The 27,219-nt window shown below is 42.9% G+C and overlaps 1 protein-coding gene across 1 annotated transcript; it reads right to left on the bottom strand.

Moving 5' to 3' along the window:
• Positions 1-2,937: 2,937 nt before the first annotated feature.
• elovl6 (ELOVL fatty acid elongase 6) lies at positions 2,938-26,880 on the bottom strand. The gene is made up of 4 exons (XM_072671997.1): positions 26,574-26,880; positions 10,413-10,544; positions 9,283-9,434; positions 2,938-4,500 (listed from the first exon to the last, which is right to left on the bottom strand). The coding sequence occupies exons 1-4, from the start codon at positions 26,654-26,656 to the stop codon at positions 4,064-4,066; spliced, it is 804 nt and encodes a 267-aa protein (XP_072528098.1). The 5' UTR covers positions 26,657-26,880; the 3' UTR covers positions 2,938-4,063.
• Positions 26,881-27,219: the final 339 nt, after the last annotated feature.

Below are 27,219 nucleotides of genomic sequence, written 5' to 3'. Positions count from 1 at the left end.
TAGAGGGAGAGAGAGAGAGAGAGAGAGAGAGGGAGAGAGAGAGAGAGAGAGGGAGAGAGAGACGGAGAGAGAGAGAGAGGGAGAGAGAGAGAGAGAGAGAGAGAGAGAGAGAGGGAGAGAGAGAGAGAGAGAGAGAGAGAGAGAGACAGAGAGAGAGAGAGAGATAGAGAGAGAGACAGAGAGAGGGAGGCTTCTTTATCTGAAATAGATCCTGATCAGTGACACTGCAGACTATATACACCAATCAGCCATAACATTAAAACCAGGTGAGGTGAAAAACACCTTCATCTACAGTGTCTCCACCTGTCCAGGTGATGAAGGTGCTGAAGAAGGAAAAATGGACAAGCGTAAGAATCTTTGACCACTTTGACCAGAACCAAACTGTGATGTTCTAGATAATGACTAGGTCAGAACATCTCCAGAACATCAGCAATCAGGTCTTGTGGACTGTTCCTATAGTATGCAGTGGTCTCTCAGGCCATGGGCACCTGATGCTCACTAGTGCTAATGGAGGTCCCACCTCACAAATTCCAGGACGTATTGAAGGATCTGCTGCTAACAATCATCTTGGCACCAGATACCACAGGACACCTACAGAGAGGCTCTTTCAGAGTCCATGGCTGGTCAGATTTGCTGTCGTAGCAAAGGGGGACCTCCTCAAAATTAAACAGGTGGTATTAATGTTATGGCTGATCAAGGTATTAATGCTTTGAGCATGATCACTATTAAAAAGTATGTGGACGTCTTGGAAATCGAGGGTAGTGGTATAGCCCAATGCTGGGGGGAATATACTATTGGGCAAGGTGACCATAGGTGACGTCACATGCTCACGGCTGCTCCAGAGCACCCTACTCTATTGATCAGTCCTCTTTTTAATGGAGATCATACGAGTGGAATGCCTGCATCACCCTAATGTAGTTGAGTGTACCAATTAGAAGGGCTGTCTGGATACTTTTGGACACACAGTGTACTATAATAAAAACCACTGTTCTTCACTCTTATCAGCACAGCCTGGTGTGTGTGTGTGTCTCTGTGTTGACAGAAGCTCTGATGCTCTATAGTGATGCTGCTTCATCAGTGGGAGTGCAGTGGTCTCCCCCAGGCTGCAATGCTACGCCGTTTATGGCCCTATTAAATCCACAGTTTGATAATGTTGCCATGGAGACGCTGATGTGCAGCTGGGTTAACTGTTTAATGATCAGGAAAGGCTGCACTGCAGTCACACACACCTGAAAACTGCAAAACACATCTAAGCCAGTAAAGGAATGAGGTGGAGTTTGAGAGTGAGCTGTAAGAAGGTGCTGTGAGAGTGAGCTGTTGGTGTGAGCAAACTGTAAGAGCTGTATCTAGTGTTCTACTATAGCAGAGTTTAGTCATCTAAGAATGAACTCCGTGAGCTTCAGTGAGTTATTAGAAGGTGCTGTGAGAGTGAGCTGTAAAGGGGAACGCAAAGAGTGAGATTTAGGAGTGAGATTTTTGATCTTGTAGAAGATATGTATTAGTGTGAGCTGCATCCATTATGAGTAAACAATAAGTGAGCTGCAAGAGGGAAAATAAAGGCCATAAGAGTGAGCAGTGAGTGCACTACTCTACAGGTGTGAGATCTGGAAGCCCTATTAGCCCTTAGAATCATCCTAACCACCACACCCCACCCCTCACCCCTCATGGTGCCGCTGTCTACAAAAGTGAGATCTAGGAACTAGAATAGTGAGCTGTGTATGTAAGAGTGATCTAAAAGATATAATATTGAGCTGTTATTAACTGTAAGAGTGATCTATGAGTTTGTGTAAGTAATAGAGTGATATATTAGAGGGAGCTAAAGTGTTTCGTGAGTTGATCTTTAAGGGTGAGCTATGAGTGGACAACAAGAGTGAGACCTAGAAACTATAATAGTGAGCTGTGTTTAAATGAGAGTGATTGAAGAGTGAGTTACGAGTGAACTACTAGAGTGAGATTTTACAGCTGTTATAGTGAGCTGTATAAGTAATGGAGTATTAATGAGCTGAATGAACTACAAGTGATCTAAACAGCATTATTTTGTATAAATAATGCTGTACAAGTAAAAGAGTGATCTAACAGTGCTGAGTGAACAAGAGTGAGCTCTAGAAACAATAATAGTGAGCTGTGTAAGTAACAGTGATCTACAGGAGTGAGCTATGAGTGAATTAAAACTCTATACTGTAATGATACCCCAGGATGCCTTACATCACTACATTATATTAATGTAGTTACTGCACTGTTACATTACACATAATTCATTCTGTATATTACATTATATTAATGTAATTATTACTGCACTACAATCACTTTTTACGCTTTTATGCCTCTATCATGCTGCTCTCTTGTTTGATTTTGCTGCTGTAAAAACTGACTTTCCCTGTGGGATAAATAAAGTGATCTATCTATCTATCTAACTACAAGTGAGCTGTATAATTAACGAGTGATCAATAAGGTTGAGATGAAGGGACTACAAGAGTGAGATCTAGAAATTATAATAGTGAGCTGTGTTTATATAGGAGTGATCAAAGAGTGAATAATTAGTGAACTACAGGAGCTCTAGAAGCTATGATAATCTGTATAATATGTAAGAGTGACCTGGGTGAACTACAAGTGATCTAAATGGCATTACAGTGAGCTATATAAGTAAAAGAGTGAACAAGAGTGAGATCTAGAAACTATAATAGTGAGCTGTGTAAGTATAAGGGTGATCTGAGAGATCTACAAGATATCTAAAAGCTATCATTATGAGCTGTGTGAGACATGAGTGATATATTAGAGCTTAACAAGAGTGAGCTCTAGAAACTACAATAGTGAGCTGTGTAAGTAACAGTGATCTACAGGAGTGAGCTGAGTGAACTGCAAGTGAGATGGGTTGAACCCCACAGGTGTTTGAAACGCCTTAACCCCCCCCAACCCCAAACAAACACCACAACCAGCACCATTCAATGACAGCTTTATTACAGTGTATGTAGACATGTTGCATGTTTAAATACGCTCAAACTCCAAGTTCCTTCAAAAAGGGTCAGCTTTAGACCCTCATCGGCATTGGTCTTTGGAATACATAATGACGGACGCCGACCTCTAGCCGCAGGAATTAGGCCACGCCCCTAGAGGGCAGCGCGGCCAGTGACTCATCGGCTCATAGAGGCTGAGCGAATCATGTTCGGGTAGAGAGCCATGAGGGTTGGATGATCAGCCAGGCCCAAATCACCCTCTCAGGGTTTGGGTTGTTTTGTTTCTCGTCTTCGTTTTTAGCGAATGGTCGATGCCGTAGAAGTTTCAAGTCTATCTAGCTACTTGCTACTTACTATCTTTAACGTCTACTGTTGTTGTTTTTCTCCTAAATGATATGCACATCAAATGGGAAAACTCTTCAGACCTGAGAGAATTTGGCGCTGCGATGCTGCTGAACACGAAACATCCAGTGGCTTTTTTTTTTTCATCGTTGCTTTTTAGCGTAAATGTTTCACCGGTCGTCCGTCGACATGGCTTTCGTACAAAATTACCTCTCGCACTAGCGTCTAAACAATAAAAAAAATTAAAACGGAATAGTAACAACATTAATGCTGACTTCAAAAGACAAACATCGTAGACGTAACCACACAAATGTAGATTTCCGTCGTCCGTAATTCGCTCCTTCATTCGGTCCCTTTGTTTTATTTTTTCTAGAACTTCCACACTCCCTTAAACTAGGCTAGTTTATTTATTAAATGTATCCCTTTTTTGTATTTATACATTTTTTTAAAATATAGAGAATAGCATTGGGCACATAAACATCACGTAAAGACACATTTTTTTTTTCTTCAGTTATCGTAGTAATAATTCATCAGTGCAGCTCAGTAGAGCCCCCCGGTGGAGGGGAGGTTTACCTTTATGCGTTAGTAGTACAGTATGCACAAGCTTAAACCGCAAAAACCTCCAGTCAGTTGTTTATCTTTCCCCTCCAATCCTGTAAACACTCCTACATTAAGACTCACTTAGACTTCTTCAAATTATCCTCAGATTGGTGCACTTTTACCCACTCTCTCTCTCTCACTCTCTCTCACTCATCTTTTGGTGCGTTTTACTGGCTCTTCTTGATTTCCTTGGTTCCTTTGGTCTTGTGGATGTAGGCCTCGAAGAAGAACTGACAGAAGAGCACAAAGTAGCTGAGGTACATGAGGGACGACCACACGATGTTCTGGACGTGCGACGGACACTCCTGGCCCTGCTGCATCCACGAGTAAACCAGGTAGTTGACTACGCAGCCCATCACCATCTGCGTGATCTGGGTGATCGTGATGAACATGGCGAACTTACGAGAAACCCGGAACCCTGCCGCCCTCAGGGCGTAGTAGGAGTACATGACCGCGTGCACCAGGTAGTTCATGGTCATAAACCAGCCGCCGCCGGCCACCATGTCCTTATAGGAGTACCAGGAGTACAGCAGCACGGTGATGTGATGGTACCAGTGCAGGAAGATCAGCTTCTGCTTACGGAGCACGATGAACAGGGTGTCTCCTGATAGAGATAGAGAGAGATAGAGAGAGAGAGTTAATGGGTGTCACTGATAAAAGGAACAGAAACAGGTAACAGAATTGGGCTCATATACAAAACATTGTGCTGTCATGCAAAAACCTTGTAACCTATATGTCCTTCATGTATTTTAGAGGAGTTGAGGAAGTATCAGAATCAGAAATACTTTATGGCTCCCAGAAAGAAAACTGCAGCTGTATCAGTTGCATAAAAGCAATAATAAAAACACACTATAAAATAAACACTCTATAAATAAACGCTATAAAATAAAATAAATTCAGAACAAAGAGAAAACTATTAGAAAAACTTGGAAAATGTACACATGTATATAAATTATATAACATAATATAATAAAGTGGCATAGTGGTAATAACTGTGATAATAAATATGGAAAAATTATAGCATAGAGTCCCATATTTAAAAGTATAGAAAAGAATGGGGGTCCCAGAGAGGTGGAAAAAGGTGCAGTCACTATGACCAGAGGATCGCCGGTTCGAATCTGGTCAACAGCCGGGACCTCGAGAGAGCACAATTGGCCTGGCTCTCTCCAGGGTGGGTAGATGGCGCTCTCTCCCCACTGCCAAAATGTGAAAATCAGCAATAATGAAGATTCAAGGTTATAGGAGATGACCACAGTATTTACTGAGGTAGAAGAATACAGTCAGCAAGGAGGTACGTGTGAGTGGTCAGTTCAGTCAGTTCGGCGTCTGGAAGCGATGGGAACCTTCTGCCAGACAGCATCACTGAAAATGGTCTGTGTGATGTGATGTGAAGGGTCTTTAACAAAGCTTCACAAATTGCTACACTAAACAATTGCTACTCTATGTAGCACTGCAAAAGGGTTCCTTGCCTTGAGTGGAACCCTTTTTTGGCACCATGTAGAACCATCTGCCGTCTCTCTTCATGGACCTGAATAAACTCTCTTTAATCTTTGACTTTGTGCATGTATTGTCTAAAAAGGTAAAAACGATGGTATAATGCAGTAAGACACTTCAGGTCAGGCTGTAGTGAGATACCAGCGCTGGGGAGCTGATCTCCTCCACTGGTCTTCAGCCTTGTGCCTGTAACAACAGTATAGCACTCCCTCTCTGCGCTATTGAGCAAGTCTAGAACAAAGATTAACCTGAAACATTACGAGCTCTCGCAGGTATGAAATACATCCAGCAGCCTGCACCCAATCTTATCTTCATCCTGGTCAGCAGCTCTCCCAGATGGGTGACGCCACAGATGGTGCAGGAGGACCTTTTAATTCTCCCGTCTCTCACACTGGGAGGGATCCCTCTGTTAAAGTGTATCAGGAGTAAACAGTAGACTGGCAGCGCTTCTGTTTGCTAACGTATGAAAGGTTAAAGTGTGCCAACACAAGCGTTCCTGTAGATAAGCTTCAGGAGGAAGGCGTCGCTCTCTCTCTCTGACTGCGCTGAGGAACCTCTGCTCCATCAAAAAGGAGCAGCGGCCTGCAGACGAGGCCCTGTCTGTGGGGCAGACTGACATGAGATTAAAGCAGGCAGCTCTGTTTGTGGTGTGTGTGTGTGTGTGTGTGTTGCGATAATGCTGTAGAGCTTCAGTCATGTCCATATACACGGTCATGTGTCTTTTTAAACATATCTAATCATACACTACATGTCCAAATGTTTGTGGACTCCCCTTAGAATGAATGCGCTCAGCTACTTGAAGTTGCACACACACAGCTTGTCTAGTCCCTGTAGAGACGTACTGCCAACAGAATAGAACTCACTGGAGCTACTGGTACCCTGTCTAATGCCAGGCGTGGGCTAGATGTGGTATATTGTTGGTGTATAAAACCAAGCCCTGAGTGGTATTACTAAACAGTAAAGGTGTTTAGGAGGAACCACAGAGAGCAGCTCAGCCACCGAGTGTCTGTCAGACCACGTAAAGTTACAGAGCGGGGTCAGAGCCGAGTGCTGAGCTCAGAGCAGAGTGCAGAAAAGCCTCCAACTGACTCAGTAACTGCAGCAGAGCTCCAGACCTGCTGCTGGTAGAGCTTAGAGCAAAGGGGGACCAGCTCCATACTAATAATGCCTATGGGTTTAGAATGGGATGGCAGAAAAGCTCCTGCAGGTGGAATGTGGAGGTGTCCCAATACTTTTGTCCATATAGTGTGTGTGTGTGTCTATATATATATAATCCTGACAAAGTGTGTGTGTGTGTCTCTGTGTGTAGATCTGTCTTCTGCTGCATCCCTGACAGGCCATGAATGTGTAGGTCATGGTTCATCACGCATTACTTGGCCCTCCGAGGGATCCGGCGTTTGTTTGAGTGCGTCCCCCTTTCTCTGGGGATGGGTTTGCACAAAAGACCCAGAGAGGCAGAAAATACAGCTACAGTCCCTGCAGCACTGCACGCACACACACACACACACACACACACACACACACACACACATACATACATACTCTGAGGTCTCTAACAAAGACATGGCCCATCAGGAGTTTGGGGACGCCTTGCCACAGTGTTTGATTTGACTCAATTATGTAAGAAAACCACCTTCATGTCCATCAAATGAAGAACAGGTTTTATCTAAATAACTGTTGTTAAAAACACAGACTGAAGCTCTTTTGGACCAATGGTGCTGAGAGGACCAACATCTGAGAGGCTCAGGTGCTGACATCAGTCTTTACCACCTAAACAGTTTTCTCTGTAAAATGATCCGTAATGCAGCATTTGACGGAATCGGAGCAGAAAGTAGAGCTACACACACTTCCGAAATCACCCTGCTACTTCTATCAGCAGTCACATCATCAATAAACACCAGTGACCCCCGTTCCTGACTGGCAGCAAGGCATTCCCATGCGGTAACAGGGCCTCCACCATGTTTGACAGATTATGTCAGTGAGTCTACACTTCGATCACAGCTTCATTTCAAATCCATTAAGCTGGTGTACAGATGCAATATCACTAATATCATGTTACGGTCCAAATACTTATGGACTCCGTAAACACAGACTGAAACACAGACTCTTGCCACTCAAAGGAAACCTTAATTATCATCTGCCAACCCAAACAGGTTCATCTGTACTGAATAAAGATACAGTATGTGGGCCGGTGGTCGGGTAGCTGTGTGTAGGGTGTGTGTAGGGAAGACCACAGCATTTGCTTAGAAGGAAGTTCTGAGTCATACGTTGGCGTTTGGTTTATGCTGATGAGTGGAAGATCCGGTTTATTTAAAGACACGCTCTACAGCATTCACCGAAGCAGCAGGGGCACAACACGGACAGACCGTCCATCAAATTGGGTTTGGACAATGGGTGGAGCATTCCTTTTCAGTGAGTCAAAAGAAAGTCAGAAGACAGTGTACTGTACAGGTACCCACAATGGAAATGTACCCACACTGCGACAACAACAAGGTGTGCAAGCCCTGAGGGAGAGATAGGACCACCGGAAATAAATCTAAACAGTGCCGGAGGTGTGGAAACTGAATTAGCAAGAACCCAACAGACTGTTTGCTCACCGAATGACACATATTTATAAAAAAATTAAATCAATGGTTAAACTAAGATGTTTTTATATACATAATATATATATAACTTTGATGTTAAGGGGATCAATAAAAGTGGTCAGAAATAAGTTTGAATAATATTATATTTACATACAGCCCTGGAAAAAACTAAGAAACAAGACAAGACAAGACAACCATATCTACTATTAGTGTTGGACACAGATGGAATTTGGCTTGCTTTTATCCCACCCGTAAACAGTGAACACACACACACACACAAACACACACAAGACAGTGAGCACACATGCCCGGAGCTGTGGGCAGTCATTGCTGCGACGCCCGGGGAGCAGAGAGGGTGAAGGGCCTTGCTCAAGGCCCACCAACAGTGGCAGCTTGCTGAGCCTGGTTATCGAACCCACAAACCTGTCAACAACAGCCCGGAGCTCTAACCGCTGAGCCACCACTGCCCCCAACCACCCTACAGGTTTCTCTGGTTTTACCATTTATTGTGTTTAAGGGAAATTAACATTTGCGTTTTATTAATTTCATAAACCATAAACATTTCTCCTAACTTCCAAATATAAATATTACTATTTAGAGCATTTATTTATTTGCTCAAATAATGCAAAGAAATTATATTATTAATAATTATAATGCAAAGTTATTATTAAAATTTAAACACCACAGTACTAATATCTGAACTCTGAGAGCATTCAGAAATCACTATGGTGAAATAACCTCGACGGCCAATCACAGCTCTCCTGTCTCGGCCGGTTCTCCACTAGTCTTTCACATTGCTGTTGAGCGACTTTATGCCGTCATAGTCTACAGATTCAGCTAACTCAGCTCTGATTGATAAAAATGCTGGAATAAAACGCATGCCGGACACGTAGATATGCAGATTTAAGAAAAAATTAAGTGTCTCTGTATAAACATTTATGTATAACTCATAAATCCCTGTATCTCCATTTGTGCCATTTTGTCTTTTGACATAAAGTGAATCTGGCAGTTGTTCTGTACATTGTATCAGAATTTTATGATGAATAGACCAATAGAAATGCTCCAAAAATACCTGGAATAAAATATTTTACATCCTCCTCCTGTAAAGCTGAGTGGCAGCGACCATATATAAAATTATATAGTAAAATATTGTGCTTGAACTTACATATTTGAAGTGTGTCAATCATCTGCACACACCTAAGACATTTACCACCATGCCATCTTGTATCTTATCTCCTCTGACAGCTATTTGAGCACCTTTTTTGTTAAAGGGTTAAAGGAAAAGTGTGGAATACAGAGGGTCTCACCGAGCTCGGGTGCTTTACTCAGCACGAAGGCGTACGCCCAGAACTTGCTGACAGGTCCATTGTAGAAACTCTGATCACACACTGATTGCTTCAGGCCTTTGGTCATCAGGATGTACATCATGTAGCTCCCAGTTCGCATGGCACCAAATATACTGAAGCAGACAGTAGAAAGCAGAGACAGGTGAGTCGTGGGAGGCGGTGAAACGTATGGTTTTGTGAAAGGTTTGGCTGAAAAATTAAACGTACTCAGAAACAGTCTATCAGCCAAGACATGAAGCTTCCTTTCATCCCTAGTTTGACCCTCGGAGCGTAATTTATTCAGTAATAAAGATCGTAATCACAAACGCCTCCAGAACTTTACTGGGCCATGGTCTCTGTGGCAGCTTAGCTTAGCCTGACTGTACGACAGCTGAACCAGAACGGTTTTGTTTGAGGTCTGTTTGAGGCCGTGACTGGGGGCAGCATCTGCGCTTACAGTAGATATTACTGGTCAAGATTTGAGAACTATTTAAGCAACACTGCTCAGGAAACAGGCCACTCCCTAAAGCATTTCCAACTTTTAGGATCACGGTAAAGCTCCACTGACTGTATCAGGGAGAACAGTGTCTCTATACTCTGGGCTCAGAGCGCTGCTAACTGCACTATGGAGCTCTGGTGAAGCGAGCAGGACGGCTTCACCAGGGAGTCCAGAAACAAGAAATGCCAATTCAGCATTATTTGAATACCTGTTCTCAAGCTATTTTGCTCCTGGGCTCCCTCTACAGGTATATAGTGTAATTCACAGCAGTATAAATAAATAACCTCAGGGTAAACATGCATTTCTGGACAAGCTGAGAGATACAGAAGCATCACTGAGGGGTAGAGCAGCATGTGGGCTGAGGGGGTAGAGTAATACTACAGGATTGTACACTAATATGACTCTATGGGTTCTGCAGCGTTACACAGCAGTTCTGGAGAGCTCCGTCCTGCTCGCTTCACCAGAGCTCCATAGTGCAGTTAGCAGAGCTCCGAGCCCGGAGTAGCACCGATAGAGACGCTGTTCTCCCTGATACAGTCAGTGGAGCTTCACCATGATCCTGAAGCTGCTGATTTAAGGTTATTATTAATCCTCAAGTATTGCAGATGTTTACCTGAAGACGGCAAGGGTTAATGACCATATCACTAAAGGCTTCCTCAGCTCAAACTTCTCCCTCTGCTTCATCAAATGGCGCCCGCCGAGTATACAGGCAGCATAGAGCGCAGAGAAGAGGAACGATTTTTTCCTGCAGAGAGAGACAGAGAAACAGAGAGAGAGAATTTAAATTAGTATTTGGTTAATCATTGTCTGTGAGAGACTATAGGCTACTGCAGCCCATAAGTATTTGGACAGTGGCACAACTCTCAAAAATACGGCATTAACCGTTTAGGAATTACGGCCTTTTTCAAACAGTCCCTCCATTTCATCCAAGAACAAACTAACTGGGCATGTCCTGGGACTGATCCAGGCACATTTTAATGGATCGGGTATCAGCTATTTTAATCCCAATCCAGTCTTGCATAGCCACAGATTATTCATTATTATATATAATATTCACAAGCTCCAAAAACACCGTCACTGAAATGTAGTACAAGATTAGTCCTAAACCATGATATACCAGCCCACCAGGATGGGAACTAAAGACCACGGGTGTACAGGACACCAGCCAGCAGCAGATTTCAGACTGTTTAGTATGAAGGTGTCACCTTGTTGTGTCTCAGTTTAAGGGCATTTTCTGGGCCAAAGGCTTTTATTTGCTATTAATACAGACTCTCTTTGCCTTCGCTGTCAACTCAGAGACATATGGAGCTCTCTCTTTTTGCTGACTACTTTTCACACAATAGTGCTGAGTCCCGAACTCAAGAGCCCAGCCTGAACGGTTCATTACAGAGTGTGGGTAAGCGTGAAAGTGAGAGCAAACAGCACCTAACACTGAACGGTACTGATAAAACACATGACCATATTTCATTTACATCACAGTACCTGATCATATTTAACTGAATTACATTAATTACTACAATCTGACTCCTTAATAAGTAACTGCCTTATACAGTAGAATGGGAAATATTAGTCCATAAACACCTCAATAAACACTCCTATACACTAGAATAAGAGATATTAGTCCATACACACCTCAATAAACACTCCTATACACTAGAATAGGAGATATTAGTTCATAAACACCTCAATAAACACTCCTATACACTAGAATAGGAGATATTAGTCCATACACATCTCAATAAACACTCCTATACACTAGAATAGGAGATATTAGTCCATAAACACCTCAATAAACACTCCTATACACTAGAATAGGAGATATTAGTCCATAAACACCTCAATAAACACTCCTATACACTAGAATAGGAGATATTAGTCCATAAACACCTCAATAAACACTCCTATACACTAGAATGGGAGATATTAGTCCATACACACCTCAATAAACACTCCTATACACTAGAATAGGAGATATTAGTCCATACACACCTCAATAAACACTCCTATACACTAGAATAGGAGATATTAGTCTAGAAACACCTCAATAAACACTCCTATACACTAGAATAGGAGATATTAGTCCATACACACCTCAATAAACACTCCTATACACTAGAATAGGAGATATTAGTCCATACACACCTCAATAAACACTCCTATACATTAGAATAGGAGATATTAGTCCATACACACCTCAATAAACACTCCTATACACTAGAATATGAGATATTAGTCCATACACACCTCAATAAACACTCCTATACAATTCTGAAGCACCCATAAATTAAAGAGTTCTGTTTATTAAATGTTTATGTATCAATATTGCTAAACAGTAATAGAATGTTTTACATTATTGTTCTTTTTTCTTTTATCTAAATTGGGATCTTTCTGGATGTTTGTTAGCTCGTGTGTTTCTGTTTTGGGAACATAATTAAGCCTCTGTAATGACACTGTGTACTGTATGCAGGTGGTTACAGTGGATTATCTGGTGTATTTTAGAAGGAGGAAATGCCACCGTTGGCGTGTTCAACTGTTTACTTACAGCTTCTATTAACAGAACAGTGAAAAGGAGCAATGGGCAGAATTCACCTATTCACCTATTACCAACCTCCACTACTAGAGTTACCTCAAATATCACACTGTACTGATGTATACTGGTTAATTATATGGGGAAATGAAGAACACATTCAAAGCAAATTCAATGCATCACACTTTCAGAATGAAGAATGGTCATTTTGCAGCTCTGCATGGGGCTGATATCCAATAAGGTTTCAACTGAACTTTCACTTTCATTTCCCTGAGTGTGTGAGCGACGGTGAGGGGCATTAGAATAAGAGGGAAATTGTATCTGATGGAATAAAGCAGAATGACGACATAATCAGTGAAGTTTTGGCATCAGTTCCTCTCTTTTGTTCGCTGCCAAAACCTAAGCAGACGTGTGTCCTGACAGGCCTGCGTCCAATAGGAATTTATGGCGTGGGGGGAATAGTACACCCCTCCCTGCCAAATGTCCTATTCAGTTGACGACTTGCCACTTTGTTCTCTTTCCAAGAACGACAGTGAGTTAGGTGGAGGAGAAGAACCCCTAGGGCACCTTTTGTTCTGAGGCTACAGCAAGAACCAGACAAAGAGAGAGAGAGAAGCAGCTCATGAAAACAATCAACAATCTGAATTCTGATCCACTTAAATAAGTATCACTCCATAAACCCCTTAATAAACACTCCTATACACTAGAATAGGAGATATTAGTCCATAAACCCCTCAATAAACACTCCTATACACTAGAATAGGAGATATTAGTCCATAAACCCCTCAATAAACACTCCTATACACTAGAATAGGAGATATTAGTCTATAAACACCTCAATAAACACTCATATACACTAGAATAGGAGATATTAGTCCATAAACCCCTCAATAAACACTCCTATACACTAGAATAGGAGATATTAGTCCATAAACCCCTCAATAAACACTCCTATACACTAGAATAGGAGATATTAGTCCATAAACACCTCAATAAACACTCCTATACACTAGAATAGGATATTAGTCTATAAACACCTCAATAAACACTCCTATACACTAGAATAGGAGATATTAGTCCATAAACACCTCAATAAACACTCCTACACACTAGAATAGGAGATATTAGTCTATAAACACCTCAATAAACACTCCTATACACTAGAATAGGAGATATTAGTCCATACACACCTCAATAAACACTCCTATACACTAGAATAGGAGATATTAGTCCATAAACCCCTCAATAAACACTCCTATACACTAGAATAGGAGATATTAGTCCATAAACCCCTCAATAAACACTCCTATACACTAGAATAGGAGATATTAGTCCATAAACACCTCAATAAACACTCCTATACACTAGAATAGGATATTAGTCTATAAACACCTCAATAAACACTCCTATACACTAGAATAGGAGATATTAGTCCATAAACACCTCAATAAACACTCCTATACACTAGAATAGGAGATATTAGTCCATAAACCCCTCAATAAACACTCCTATACACTAGAATAGGAGATATTAGTCCATAAACACCCCTAATAAACACTCCTATACACTAGAATAGGAGATATTAGTCTATAAACACCTCAATAAACACTCCTATACACTAGAATAGGAGATATTAGTCCATACACACCTCAATAAACACTCCTATACACTAGAATAGGAGATATTAGTCTATAAACACCTCAATAAACACTCCTATACACTAGAATAGGAGATATTAGTCCATACACACCTCAATAAACACTCCTATACACTAGAATAGGAGATATTAGTCCATACACACCTCAATAAACACTCCTATACACTAGAATAGGAGATATTAGTCCATAAACACCTCAATAAACACTCCTATACACTAGAATAGGAGATATTAGTCCATAAACACCTCAATAAACAATCAGTCTGCGCTGACTGTACGGTTGTTTAAGTTACTGGTCTCTCCTCAGAAGCAGTAATTAATTCACAAAATAACTTTTTCAGGCTTTAACAGATAAACACTACTGAGACCAAGGTCATGTGGTTTGGCAGGGAGGGTGTTGTACCCTGGCAGATAAAGATATTACTACTTTTGAATACATTGTAAGTTAGGTGACAGAATACACACATAGGTCAGCCTGAAAATGCCTTCTTCAGACACTTAGCGTACTTCATCATAGGACTGAGCAATATGACTATATTTAATCGTATCGTGATAAATGTTGTTATTGTGATACACAGTAAGCTTTTCTTAAGCATAAGGAGGATATTGCTAGTGCTTAGAGCACTGATCAGCTGCAGGTTTCATTATTAACACTGTATTCACTACGCAAGAGTACCGGATGAATATTTTTAAGAATCTGTCACTACTGATCTATTTAGTCTGTGATTACATGTTTTGTGATAAATATTGTGCATCATCAAAATGCCTTTAAAAATCGTGATATAGTATTTTTAACATATCGCCCAGCGGTCAACTGGTCATCTTTACAGACCGTCGTTTTTGGGAATTCTATTATATTATTAGATTATTATATTTCAGCTTCTGCATCTTAATTATTTGATGTCTGTACAGCCTTTGTGTGTTTCTTAAGAGGTTTTCACCTTTTTCAGGCTACCATCAGAAATAAGAAGCTGTTTAATTATTATTAACCTAATTATTTGTCGGGTTAAGTAAAGGTCAAATAAAAATTCAATACTGGATGAGTCGCAGTTGGATATTGGGCTGTTCTGTACACATCACACAGCCTTATGAAATAGATCAGAAATAGTTTTATTTGGACCGTGGTTCAGGGTTGCTGACCGTTGTTCTTGACCCTGATGGCCCGATGGACCCTGATGGACATCATGAGGTTTTCGGGACACAGACGGTGAAGGAACGCTGGACACTGCGTTGTATCTGTGCCCACTCGTTTCTGATCAGAACACTGACCTCACTCTGCTTTCGAACAGGGAGGCTATTCTGTACAAATGGCCTCCACTGTCCTTGGCGTGTCACAGCATTGTGCTTTGTTAGAATGGGAGAAGAACACTGGGATCGAATATAATACTGGGGCCTGACCAATGGGAACATTTTAAGGCTAAAAGACATTATGTTTTTAAAAAAAGATTTTTATTGCTTTAAAAAAAAAATCAAAACGAATAAGCAATGATGAGATTTTTTGGGTTGTATTCTAATTTCATTAAATTTAATGTCAAATTAAATAACAGTGCTTTACTGACTAATTTGATCAGAAATCATTCTCAGTGGTCACACTCCTTAGACAAATGACAGAAAACTGGAGTTTTAAGTGGCTCATTTTTCATTAAAAAAAATAATATATATATATAGCGTTGTTTTATGTTTCAAACACTCAATATTACACAACCTCTCTTTATTCCTTGGAATTAAACAGGCTGTTTCTGTTACTGCGCCTTTAAGACCAATATATGTAAATGAGCGCCGTTGTAATTGGCTGTGAGCTAAAACACTCCTAGGAACAGGGGCATGTCTTGCTACAGTTTCAAATTGAACAATGTTTCGTCAAGGTTTGTCCATGGTTAGCCCTGGCTCACGGAAAATGAAGCTCAGTGACGCCACAACCAGAAAAGAACGTATTAATGAGCTGCTATTACCGATAAACCCTTGACATCATCAGTATCCCGCTGATATATCAGACAGCCCTAAAATATATACATCATCACTGTGTGCAAAATACTGAATTAAGCCCTAATTCTTTTGACCCAAATACCACTCCCAGAATAACGTGTGAAATGTGTTTTCATTATGAACAACACCTAAGCGTCCGCAGAAATCTGTGTCCTTGACTACAGAGATGTTGTCCCCTTTCTCAAGCCTTTCCCCAGGAGAGTTCCCCAGTGGGAGGACTTCACATGTTACTGTGGAGGGCGAATGAGGGTCAGTGAGGCCCTCTGAGCTCCTTTAGGGCTAGCTGGCTCCAGCAGCCGTCAGAGAGCATTCTCCTCAGTGCTGTTCGTCCCTGTTCTCCATGTAGAAGAGCGGGAAATTCAACATGTGGTCCATGTTCATCAGTCCACGGTCACGACCCACCACATCTACATCCACTCCTCCGCCACATCCAAACCCACAGGTCAAAAGACACAGCTAAAACACAGCTAGCACGTTTACAAATCTCCATTCATACCTGTTTCCATACCTTCTACCTACTACAGTGAACAGATCCTGAAGGTGATGAAGGTGATGATGCAGGAAAAATGGACAAGCGCAAGACACTTTGACAAGAACCAGACTGTGATGTTCTAGATAATGACTGGGTTTAGAACATCTCCAGAACATCAGCAAAACATTCTTGTGGGGTGTTCCCAGTAAGCAGTGGTCAGTACCTACCATAAGAGCTCCAAGGAAGGACACCTGGCCAAGTGCCCAAGGGTCACTGATGCTCATGGAGGTCCCACCTCACAACTTACAGGACTTCAATCACCTGCTGCAAACATCTTCAGGTGTCCAGATCCCACAGATCCATAGATCCTCGACGGGTCAGAGCGGATTACACAATATAAGGCAGGTGGTGTTAATGTTATGGCTGATCTGTGTTTGTCTCTATTGGAAAATATCGGAGCGTATATCTCCATATCGGAGCGTCTCAGCTATAGCTACAGGAAAGACCAGGGGTTCTGTTAAAGTCCAATAAACACAAAGTAGGGGCAGTGAAAATTGCAAGCACATCAACTTTCAGTCCACATCCTCTGGTGTTTGTTTATTTGCCGGCTGTTTACCAGACCTGCGGCAGGCGGAGATTAATGACGCCGTCTACCTGCGATGGAGAACTGGATGAAGCTGCTTTGCACACCGACTGCATCCCAAGTAATCGAGAGTGCAAACAAAGGAAACAGAAATCTGCAGCCTAATTGCAGTCCGGGACTGGCGACGTTAGCAGAATCTGCTCCGGTGGATCCGAACAGCCGGCGCCTTTTACCGAACGCAGCACAACGGAGGCAGAAAAAAGTGCAGAAAGGCCGAGAAAGCTCAGGGTAAAACAGCAGGGATCAGCACAGATTTCCTGCCAGCGTGCGACCTGGGCAGCTGGACGCACACGTACACCTCATTATTTCCTGGCCTGGAAAATCTCTATATTGTATTACGAAGCATGACGTTACCGATCATCACGCGGGCCGACCTTGAGATACCCCACAGTTTGCTGGGCGTTTAATCACTGGGAGCGTGCTGGGAGCTGTTATTCTGGTATTTTGGGAGACGGAGAGCTTGCAGAAGGCCGCAGCTGAGCGGGTGACGGGATGCTTTATGATGGGAGATGTGAAACGGCCGTGTCCTGAGGTGCCTGCTTTTCTACACGGCTTTATTTCTACACACGTCAAACTGAGACGCCCTGAAGGGAACGAGGCGACTGCTCCTTTGGAGGTCACATTGGGCTTCTAACTCAATCTGACAGCAATCAATCTGAGAGCGTTTTATTTATTTATTTTATATAGCTACCATGCTTTATTATCAAATTTCCATTAGGAACCAGTTCCTCATTTCTTAGGAGATGTTCCTGAGGAGACATAAGACGCAAGATAATCCAACTACAGGAGGAAGAAGAACATCAAGGTAAAACCAATGGTCCAAAGGGGGGCTGATGCAAGTGAAGAAGGTCAGAAATAGCCTGAAAAAACAAATCCACACCCATCAGAGAGAGCAGAACCGACCAAATCCACAATCTGGTTCATTCTTAAAAAGAAGAAACGCACTGAAGAGCTCAGTTACATTACAACCTGAAAGACCACAGACAACAGCTACAGTAGATATAGGGCTGGGCGATATGATAAAAAAATACTATATCAAGATATTTCAAGATTTTTTTTTGCAATATATATCACGATACTGTAATCACAGACTAAAAACATCAGTAGCTTCAGACTTTTATAAACTACTATTCAGATCCTCAACTGTACTGAATACAGTGATCTATACTCAACAGCTGCTGCTCTTCATCTAATGGACAAAAGTATTGGGACACTTGCTCATGGCTTCATTGTTCCTTCTAAAATCCAGTGAAGAAGCGACAGCAGGAGCTCGATTCACAGTCTCCATTACTAAGTAGTTCCAACCCACCTCTGGTGCCAACACTACCCACCTGAGGTGTGCATGAATGGCTGGCATTTAAGAGTTGATGGCGACAATTAGAGAAGCATCACAGCCATTCTCTTACCATTCAGTCAAAGCCACTGGCCGCACCGCACCCAAAGGGCGAGTTCATTAGCAGAGATAAGAAGTTGACCTGTTATGTAACTCTGGCGGTCTGTATGTACATGTGTGTGTATACATGTGTGTGTGTGTGTGTGTGTGGTTGAGTGAGCCTGAAGCTATCGCTACAGCTAAGCCGGCCGTCCAGTGCAGAAAGCCCCTGCCTGACGCCTTCTCCAAGCCGTCCAGTGTGACCGGATCTGGACAGGTGAGCCGCCGCCTTACTCCTCCATCCAGACACAGCTCATTCCAGAAACTTTGGGCTGGTGTTGTTGGCTGAGGACAGGATATAAATACGCCCAGATTAGAGAGAATGACCTCCAGACACCCATCTGAGACTAATTCTCTTTAACCAACCCGGAGCCTGGCGACCGCACGGGCCCGCACAGACGCACGGCACTGACCATCAAACATGGCTGACAAAGTGAAGGTAACTCCCGACATCACTTTCCATCTGTATGACCAGGCAGTGACATAACGGTCATCAGCTGTATTTATACACAGCGCTTCTCCCTCGGCCTGGATTACCGAGGTAAGGAGGTAATAGTTTCAGCTCCTTAATGGCTTAAAGAGTGGGGGTATTAATAGACAGTCAGGTTAAAACTCATCGTTCTGCCATACATTCTGCCTTTTGGCTCCGATACTGAAATGAACAAAAGTATTGGGACACTTTTCTCATGGCTTCATTATTTCTTCTGAATCAAGGTTTTTAAAAGAGTATCTTGCTTTTGTTGGAGTAACTGTCTCAAATGTCCAGAGAAGAAGACTTAGATTTTGGAGGAAGAGCATTGCTGTGAGGATTTGATTGTATTCAGCAAAAAGAACATTAGTGAGGTCAAGATGTTAGATGATGATGAACCAACTCATCCCATTCAAAAGTACTGGATGGAGCTCCACCACCATCATTCCAGAGAACACAGTTCCTCCACAGCTCCTCAATGCTCAACTTACAGATGCCAGTATATGAACACACACAAACACTCTCGCTCTCTCTCTCTCTCTCGCTCTCTCTCAATATTGGATCTGTGAAAGTACCTCCCAGAAGCAAATAACAGTCAGCGCACTAATGCAGAACGCACCGAGACAGAGAGCCCGAGTGAATATTGCTGACTGCAGCAGCTGTGTTTAAGCCTGTATAGGACAGAAGGACTGATCTGTGTCTTTAACCTGACAGCGATCAGCTGAGCCCTAAAGCCAAACCCACTAACCCTTACCTCTCATATTAAAGACCCTACACCAAACACAGGACTCACATCGCCTTCACTCAGGCCTAACCGAACACACCGCTTTCACAACCATCAACGAAATGATCATGATTGATCTCTGATCTCAGATTCAGTCGATCAGCCGAGACATGTTTGGTATCTGATTAGCGCTTCTATAGTTTACAGTGGGACATGCTAGGCTAACGGTGCTAACAAACACTGAGCCTAGACTGTCACCAATCTCATCTCTGTGCAGAATTTGGCCATCAACTGTAAACCTGTGACTGTGGAGAGCTCAGGTCTCATTACTCATCACTACAAAACAGCAGAAGTAAATTAATATGGTGACATTTTTGGTACATGTTTCATGATTTCCATGAAACTCATCAAACATTTAAATAATATCTGTAATGTTATGAATAAATAATGTTTCTTAACTTACTTAAAACATACTTTCTTTTTTATATAAAATTGACTCAAACCAATCAGTGTGGTCTAAAAGTATTGGGACACCTGATCATTCATTGTTTCTTATTAAAAGAGCTGATCCTGCTTTTGTTGGAGTAACTGTCTCTACTGTCCAGAGAAGAAGACTTTCTACTAGATTTTGGAGGAGCATAGCTGTGAGGATTTGATTGACAAGAGTATTAGTGAGGTCAAAATGCTTGGGATGATCCTACTTCATCCCCAACTCATCCCAAAAGTACTGGATGGAGCTCCTCCACCATCATTCCAGAGAACACAGTTCTTCCACTGCTCCACAGCTCCTCAATGCTGGGGGGCTTTATACCCCTCTAGCCCACGCCTGGCATTATAAGGCAGCATGGAGCCAATAGGGTCATGATGTTGATCTGCTCCAGATGGTCCTATTCTATTGGCAGTACTTCTTCTCTACAGGGACTAGACAAGCTGTGTGGGTAAGCTGAGCAATGGGTGTAACTTAAAGTACCTCAATGAATGAATTATAAATGAGGTGTCCACAAACATTTGGACATATAGTGTGTGTGTGTGTGTGTGTGTGTGTGTGTGTATGTATAAGCAATAAGCAGATGAGCATGTTTGACATATGACACACATATAAACACTCACACACAGCTGGAGTGTCTGACCTCATATAAAACCCTCACAATATCTGAGCACAGATACTTCAGCACAGCCGTCTCCTTCGCCCCGGACATCTGATAACTGGTACGGATCGATGGTGCGAGTGGCTGAATATCCTGCTCCTTAAACTGACGGCCTGTCGAAAACGAGACGAGTAAAACAACCTTCAAAGGGTTGTGAAACAGCATTCTCGCAAAAACACACAACCGCCACCTCCCCCATCTGCTGAGAGAACCATGCTTGGGAACTGCCCTGAAACCAATACGTCCCACCTGAGGAAGCAGGGGGTCCCAGGAGGGCCTGCAAAGGAGCTAGGGCAGGAAAAACTGCACTTCTGCTAACTAAGCATTATCACGACCTTTAACGCCAAGCTAGTCCCAACATTACAGCCTGTTTCCAGAGCTGACGCTTTCACACTGACTACCTTCATCTACAGCAGCTCCTGCCCAGGGGTGGATCTACATATTAGGCAGCGAGTGAAGAACAGTCAGTTCTTGAAGGTGATGAAGGCGATGAAGCAGGAAAAATGGACAAGCGTAAAAATCTGAGACACTTTGACAAGAACCAAACTGTGATGTTCTAGATAATGACTGGGTCAAAACATCTCCAGAACATCAGACAGGTCTTGTTCCTGGTGTTCCTGGTAAGTAGTGGTCAGTACCTACCAAAAGTGCTCCAAGGAAGGACAACTGTTGGTCTGAGGGCTTACTGATGCTCATGGAGGTCCCACCTCACAACCTCCAGGACTTATTATTAAGGGATCTGCTGCTAACGATGGTCTTGATGTCAGATACCACCAAGGTTGCCTTCAGAGGTCTTGTGGATTCCAATATTTGAAGGGTCAGAGCTGTTCTTGAGGCACGAGAGGGACCTATTCAATATTAGGCAGGGGTGTTTTTAATGTTATGGCTGATTAGGGTGTGTTATAAGGTCTTTCCACTCCTGAAGGTGTGTGTGACTCATCTAGATTCCAAGAAATATGTGAGAAATGTCCTGGTGTGAAAAGCAGCTGCTTATGTGAGAACATGTGGACTCGTCAGGTACACAATCACGACAGGTAGGAAGAGGCGTAGAGGATGCCTGGGGCTGCTGCTGCTACTGCCGAAGCCTTTTCTGAGGTCTGCTGACATTACTGTCTAGAAAAGACCATGATTTCAGCTCAGTAACGGGCTGCCAGGTGTGTACTGTAGTGTAAACACAGGGCCAGGTATCGGGTAATAGCTGAAGTCAGAGCAGGCAGTGTGTCAGTGTTTTGTAGCCTGTGCCATTACTGGCATAGCTGCCATTCTCCTAAAGTGGCGTAATCAAACCTGCAGGGTTTGTTTCCCACCAATTATTGCACAATGAGGAGGTTCAGTTGAGTGTGGAGCTTAATAGAGGGAGAGTCCTGTAGGTGAAACAACCCCGGAATCAAATGCCACAGGCCGAGGTCTCGTCATTTTGAGATTTACGCAACAAATCTTTCTTTATTTTTATCAATTTAAACTTTCAGAATTGTCTAGTGTGTCCCTGGGCTGGGCGACGCTGATCAAATTTAAAGTCACAATATCTTCCAAACACATTTACCTCACCAACAGATGATCCTTCACCAGCCCTCAGGTCCTCTACGGTCTGTTAAATATTCCAAAAATCCCCTAAAATCAAATCCTCTACTCCCACCTATGCTCCCAAACTGTGGAAAACGGCACCAAAAAGTCTTAGAGAATCTATTATTTTAAATTTCAAATCTATTATTCTTTTATTTATATGATGATTTCCCCTGTTCTGGTTGCCCTTGGTTTAAATGCTCTAAAATCTTTGCATTTTAATCTTTCATTAATTAAAAAATATGTTAAATTAAGCTTTTAATCAAATTTTATTTTCTATTTTAACCTTGCACCGTAAAGCAGCACTGTAGGAAATGTGCTATTCGTCGAAATTCTTCAGCAGAACCTCGAACCATGAGCTAGACCTCAACACAGTTGGGCTGTTTGACAGGACAATGACCCCAAACGAAGAGTAAAACTGCCTAGCAGCGGGGAAACAGCATTCTAGTGAAGACACACGGTCCCTCACCTACCCATGAGCTAAAACCTAAGCGACTATGATATCTTTGTGGACACCCCTTATAATGAAAGCATTCAGCTACTTTAGGTTGCACCCATTGCTGACACAGATGTGCAAATGCACAGCTTATCTAGAATAGGACTCTCTGGAGCAGATCAACATCATGAACCTATTGGCTCCATGCTGCCTAATAATGCCAGGCGTGGGCTAGAGGGGTATAAAGCCCCCCAGCATTGAGGAGCTGTGGAGCAGTGGAAGAACTGTGTTCTCTGGAATGATGGTGGTGGAGCTCCATCCAGTACTTTTGGGATGAGGTGATGACCCTACATCCTGACCTCACTAAAGCTCTTTTTGCTGAATACAATCAAATCCTCACAGCAATGTTCCTCCAAAATCTAGTAGAAAGTCTTCTACCCTGGACAGTAGAGACAGTTACTCCAACAGAAGCAGAATCAGCTCTTTAAATAGCCTTAATTAAAAATGTAATGTATATCAGTATTTCTAGTCCCACGTAATGAAAGCTTGTCTGGCTTTCCAGGAGGTTCCTGACTTCACCCAAGCAGCCAGTCAGTGGAAACACACACAGATACTCATTCATTCATTCGTTCGTTCATATTTTTCGTGCCTTTCCTCATTTGATCTTTGTTTAGCCGACATGTCAAAGGCACCACTTTTCTGCTCCACGTTCTGGACTGAATACAGGCTTCTATTGGGGAAATCACTGTCACTGTGTGTGTGTGTGTGTGTGTGTGTAGGTCTGGCTAACAGTGCTGTTGCAGTTTTACAGCCCAATGTGTAATAAATCAAATTTCACTTGTGTACAGAGCGACTGTAGACATGCTACACTTGGGCATTACTGTCTGATTGCGGGTCACTGTGACGGTCATATGGCGTCTGACAGTGTGTGAACAGACGTCGACCCATCCACCCAATATCATCACATCCTCTTTTTTCTTCAAGGGTAGAGATTTTCAATAGTTATCATGAAATAATAAGCTCTGCTCATCATTCTAAACACATCTAACATTTCTCAGGGTGTTTTCACACCTGCAGTCTGTTCGCTCAGGTCCGAATCAGATAACAGGGTTGTTTACAGGAAGAGGGTCCTGTGTTCTGGACTAGCGGCAGAGAGGCATCTGTTCACTACAAAGCTGTAGTGATGATCTGGGCAGTAGATCAGGTTAACACCTGGCTCAAACTGGAGGAGCGCACCTGATAGCGGAGTCGGATGGAGGTCGGATCACACGCTCACCACAAATGAACCTCTCTACAGTTAATTTGGGACCAGACCAAGAGCACTTCCAGGGTCTCAGTGTGCCCAAACGAATCACACCAAGGGTGAAAAACAACCACAGTCTGACGGGCAGTGGTGGCTCAGCGGTTAGAGCTCTGGGATATCAATAACAGGGTTGTGGGTTCGATTCCCGGGCTCGGCAAGCTGCCACTGTTGGGCCCTTGAGCAAGGCCCTTTACCCTCTCTGCTCCCCGGGCGCTGGAGTTGGCTGCCCACCGCTCTGGGTGTGTGTGTGTACTCACTGCCCCTAGTTGACTAGTGTGTGTGTGTGTGTTCACTACCACAGATGGGTTAAATGCGGAGGACACATTTCGCTGTACAGTGACAAATACGTGCACCTTTACCATTTAACCGGGTTAGGAAGCCTCCACCTGCCAGAATGGGAATATATGACATTCAAAACTAGACACTACATTAAATATTTTAAATAATAAATCCTACTGCGTTTATCTGCTTTTAATCATTTTCCTGCCTCAATATTCGATCACAGTTTTAGAAGCATGAGCTATTCTGGATACGAATTTTATTAGAAATGTAATTTTGGAACAATCTACAGCTCTGCTCATCAATCTGGACTATTCTACAGTAGCTTATTTACTGACTGACGTCACCATGATGAAATAATTATAATCCAATATCAATTTCTTAGAAACCAAACTGATTTAATGTTACTGATTCACCATTAATGTTGGACACTAGGGTTATATATATATATATATATATATATATACATACACATACACACACTAGTGATCAAACACACACACACGCACAGTGACAGTGAGCACACATGCCCGGAGCAGTGGGCAGCAGTTCCGAATCCACAACCCTGCCAGTAATAGCCCGGTGCTCTAACCACTGACCCACCATCGCCCTAAAAAGTGATCTATATATACATATACACACACACACACATATATACATATACATGTACATATACATATACATATATATAAATCACACCATCATCATTTTACCATCATGGAAATAACACATAAGGGCCCATGTAGATTCACTGGTGGGCTTGGGCTGGGGCTGTACATGGGTCCCATCACCACCACTACCCTCCAATGAACCACTCCACACCAAATTCACTCTATATGACCTAATCAACCACTAAATTATGTGGAGATGATAAATAACCAGAGTAATATTCTCTCAAACTGTATTAAAACCAATTCTCTTAACCATTTTCCAGGCTAGCTATAAACCCATCAGTCATCACAAAACCCTATTACACTAAATCAACACTGTAAAACCCCACAAACACCCCCAGCATCTGTAACCCCCTGATTTCAGTGGTACACTGCATGTTACTGGCTGGACATGCCCTAAAGCTGCAGCCCTGTGAGCTCCTGAATGCGGCCAGTTGTGAGTGGTGTCGCCCTCAAGCAGCCAAGCAGAGCCGTGATTGGTCAGAGGTCTGTCAGCAGACATCAGATGACGCCTCTGATTGGTCAGCAGCCAACGACTTCACAGGCTGAAGCTAGCAGAAATTACAACAGCGTGAAATGTGGCCCAAAAAGACACACACACACACACACACACACACCTCTATCCAAATCTTACTGATGCGTGTGTGTGTGTGTGTGTGTGTAGGGGTATGTACTTGATGACACACCCTTGAGGAAGAAGCAAGCATGCCTAAATAGGCACTGGAATAGTAGATAGCTAGTAGCTAGCGAGTGCTGTTATCTAGCTGATGACTGATTATAGGGGTTAATTTGTGGTTCTTTTTTTTATTTATTATTATTAATAATAAATCAGGTCAGATTAGGGGTTAAATGACTCCAAATAAGTCGCATTACACCTTTATGAACGTGGGTGACGCTGGTTTTCATATTCGCTTAGCTGATGTTTCGAATTATCCGTTCCACCTTAAATGGGGCAGCAGTTACATTCTGGCGCCGCCGGCGCCAGAATGTAACTGCTGCCCCATTTAAGGTGGAACGGATAATTCGACCCAAGCTTCATCTTCTCGCTCCAAAACAGCCTTTTAGGAAAGGCTATCCACATTCACACCTAATAACATCATCATCAGACACGTTAACCCCTTACTAATCAACTCCCCACCCCAAACACCCTACACACACCTCCTAATCCACTACTCTACCTCCACATCCACCACACGTACAGATGCAGCCTCCAACATTACAGCATACAGGGCTTCCAAAGCATCGCCTTAATAAACAGCACAGCACTGGGTGAACCCTAGGCCAGCATGCATCCCACTAAGCTAACATAGGCCAGTGGTCACCATCCAACCCCAACTGACCCCACCTGCATGCTTTTTATTTATTTATTTTTTTCTTTTTTTTAAATCAGTGGGTTAGATTAAGCTCTATAGCTCTCCATGTCCTCAATGTCTGCACCCCTAAGCACCCCTTCATCCACCTTACCAGTTCTCCTGCATCCATCGGATGGCTTCGTCCTCATTGAATTGCCTCTCGAATTCATACTCTTGCAGAGCCAGCACAGACATGATCCACAGCAGGGGGCTTTAGGCCTTTCTGCACGAGGAATAACAATGATGACAGCAGTGCAGCGTGCAACGTGGACGGGTTTCTTGCAGGGCTCGTGATGAGTAAATATGTGTGTGTGTGTGTGTGTGTGAGTGTGTGTATATGTATGGTTCAGCTATAGCCCAGATATTGCATCTCTCTCGCTGGCTCGCGCTGTTCTCGAATGTCAGCCCGTGCGCCCTCCTCCGTGTTTTCAGGGAGGGAGGAAGGAGAGGCGGAGAGCTTTGCAGCCAGGTCCTAGCGCCGCCGGTTTGCTCTCCCCTCCTCTGCCACGACCTTTGGTACAAATTGAAATCATGCACGATGTGTTTTAAAATGTAATTTGTTATATATTTATCTTTAATACATGCACGAGCGGTTTTTCAGGCCTGCACACGTTCAGAAAGGTCCCGGTGCAAGCCTTGCAAAGATGCCAGCCCGTTCTGAGGCCTCGTGCATCAGGATGCATGCTAAAAACGAAGGCCTTGAGCTGTTATTTTGACGCACTGTCAATTTGCATGAACTTTAATGGCTAAAATGGGAA

The sequence above is a fragment of the Salminus brasiliensis genome, unplaced genomic scaffold (genome assembly GCF_030463535.1).
Source record: "Salminus brasiliensis unplaced genomic scaffold, fSalBra1.hap2 scaffold_125, whole genome shotgun sequence".
Lineage (NCBI taxonomy): Eukaryota > Metazoa > Chordata > Actinopteri > Characiformes > Bryconidae > Salminus > Salminus brasiliensis.
The sequence above is the reverse complement of the archived record's forward strand: the minus strand, read 5'-3'. Positions and strand labels throughout refer to the sequence as shown.

Coding starts and splice junctions, on each gene's coding strand:
- elovl6 (XM_072671997.1), bottom strand. CDS start 26,656: ATGTCTGTGCTGGCTCTGCAAGAGTATGAATTCGAGAGGCAATTCAAT. Junction 10,545..26,573: donor CGATGGATGCAGGAGAACTG/GTAAGGTGGATG, acceptor CTCTCTCTGCAG/GAAAAAATCGTTCCTCTTCT. Junction 9,435..10,412: donor TTAACCCTTGCCGTCTTCAG/GTAAACATCTGC, acceptor TGTCTGCTTCAG/TATATTTGGTGCCATGCGAA.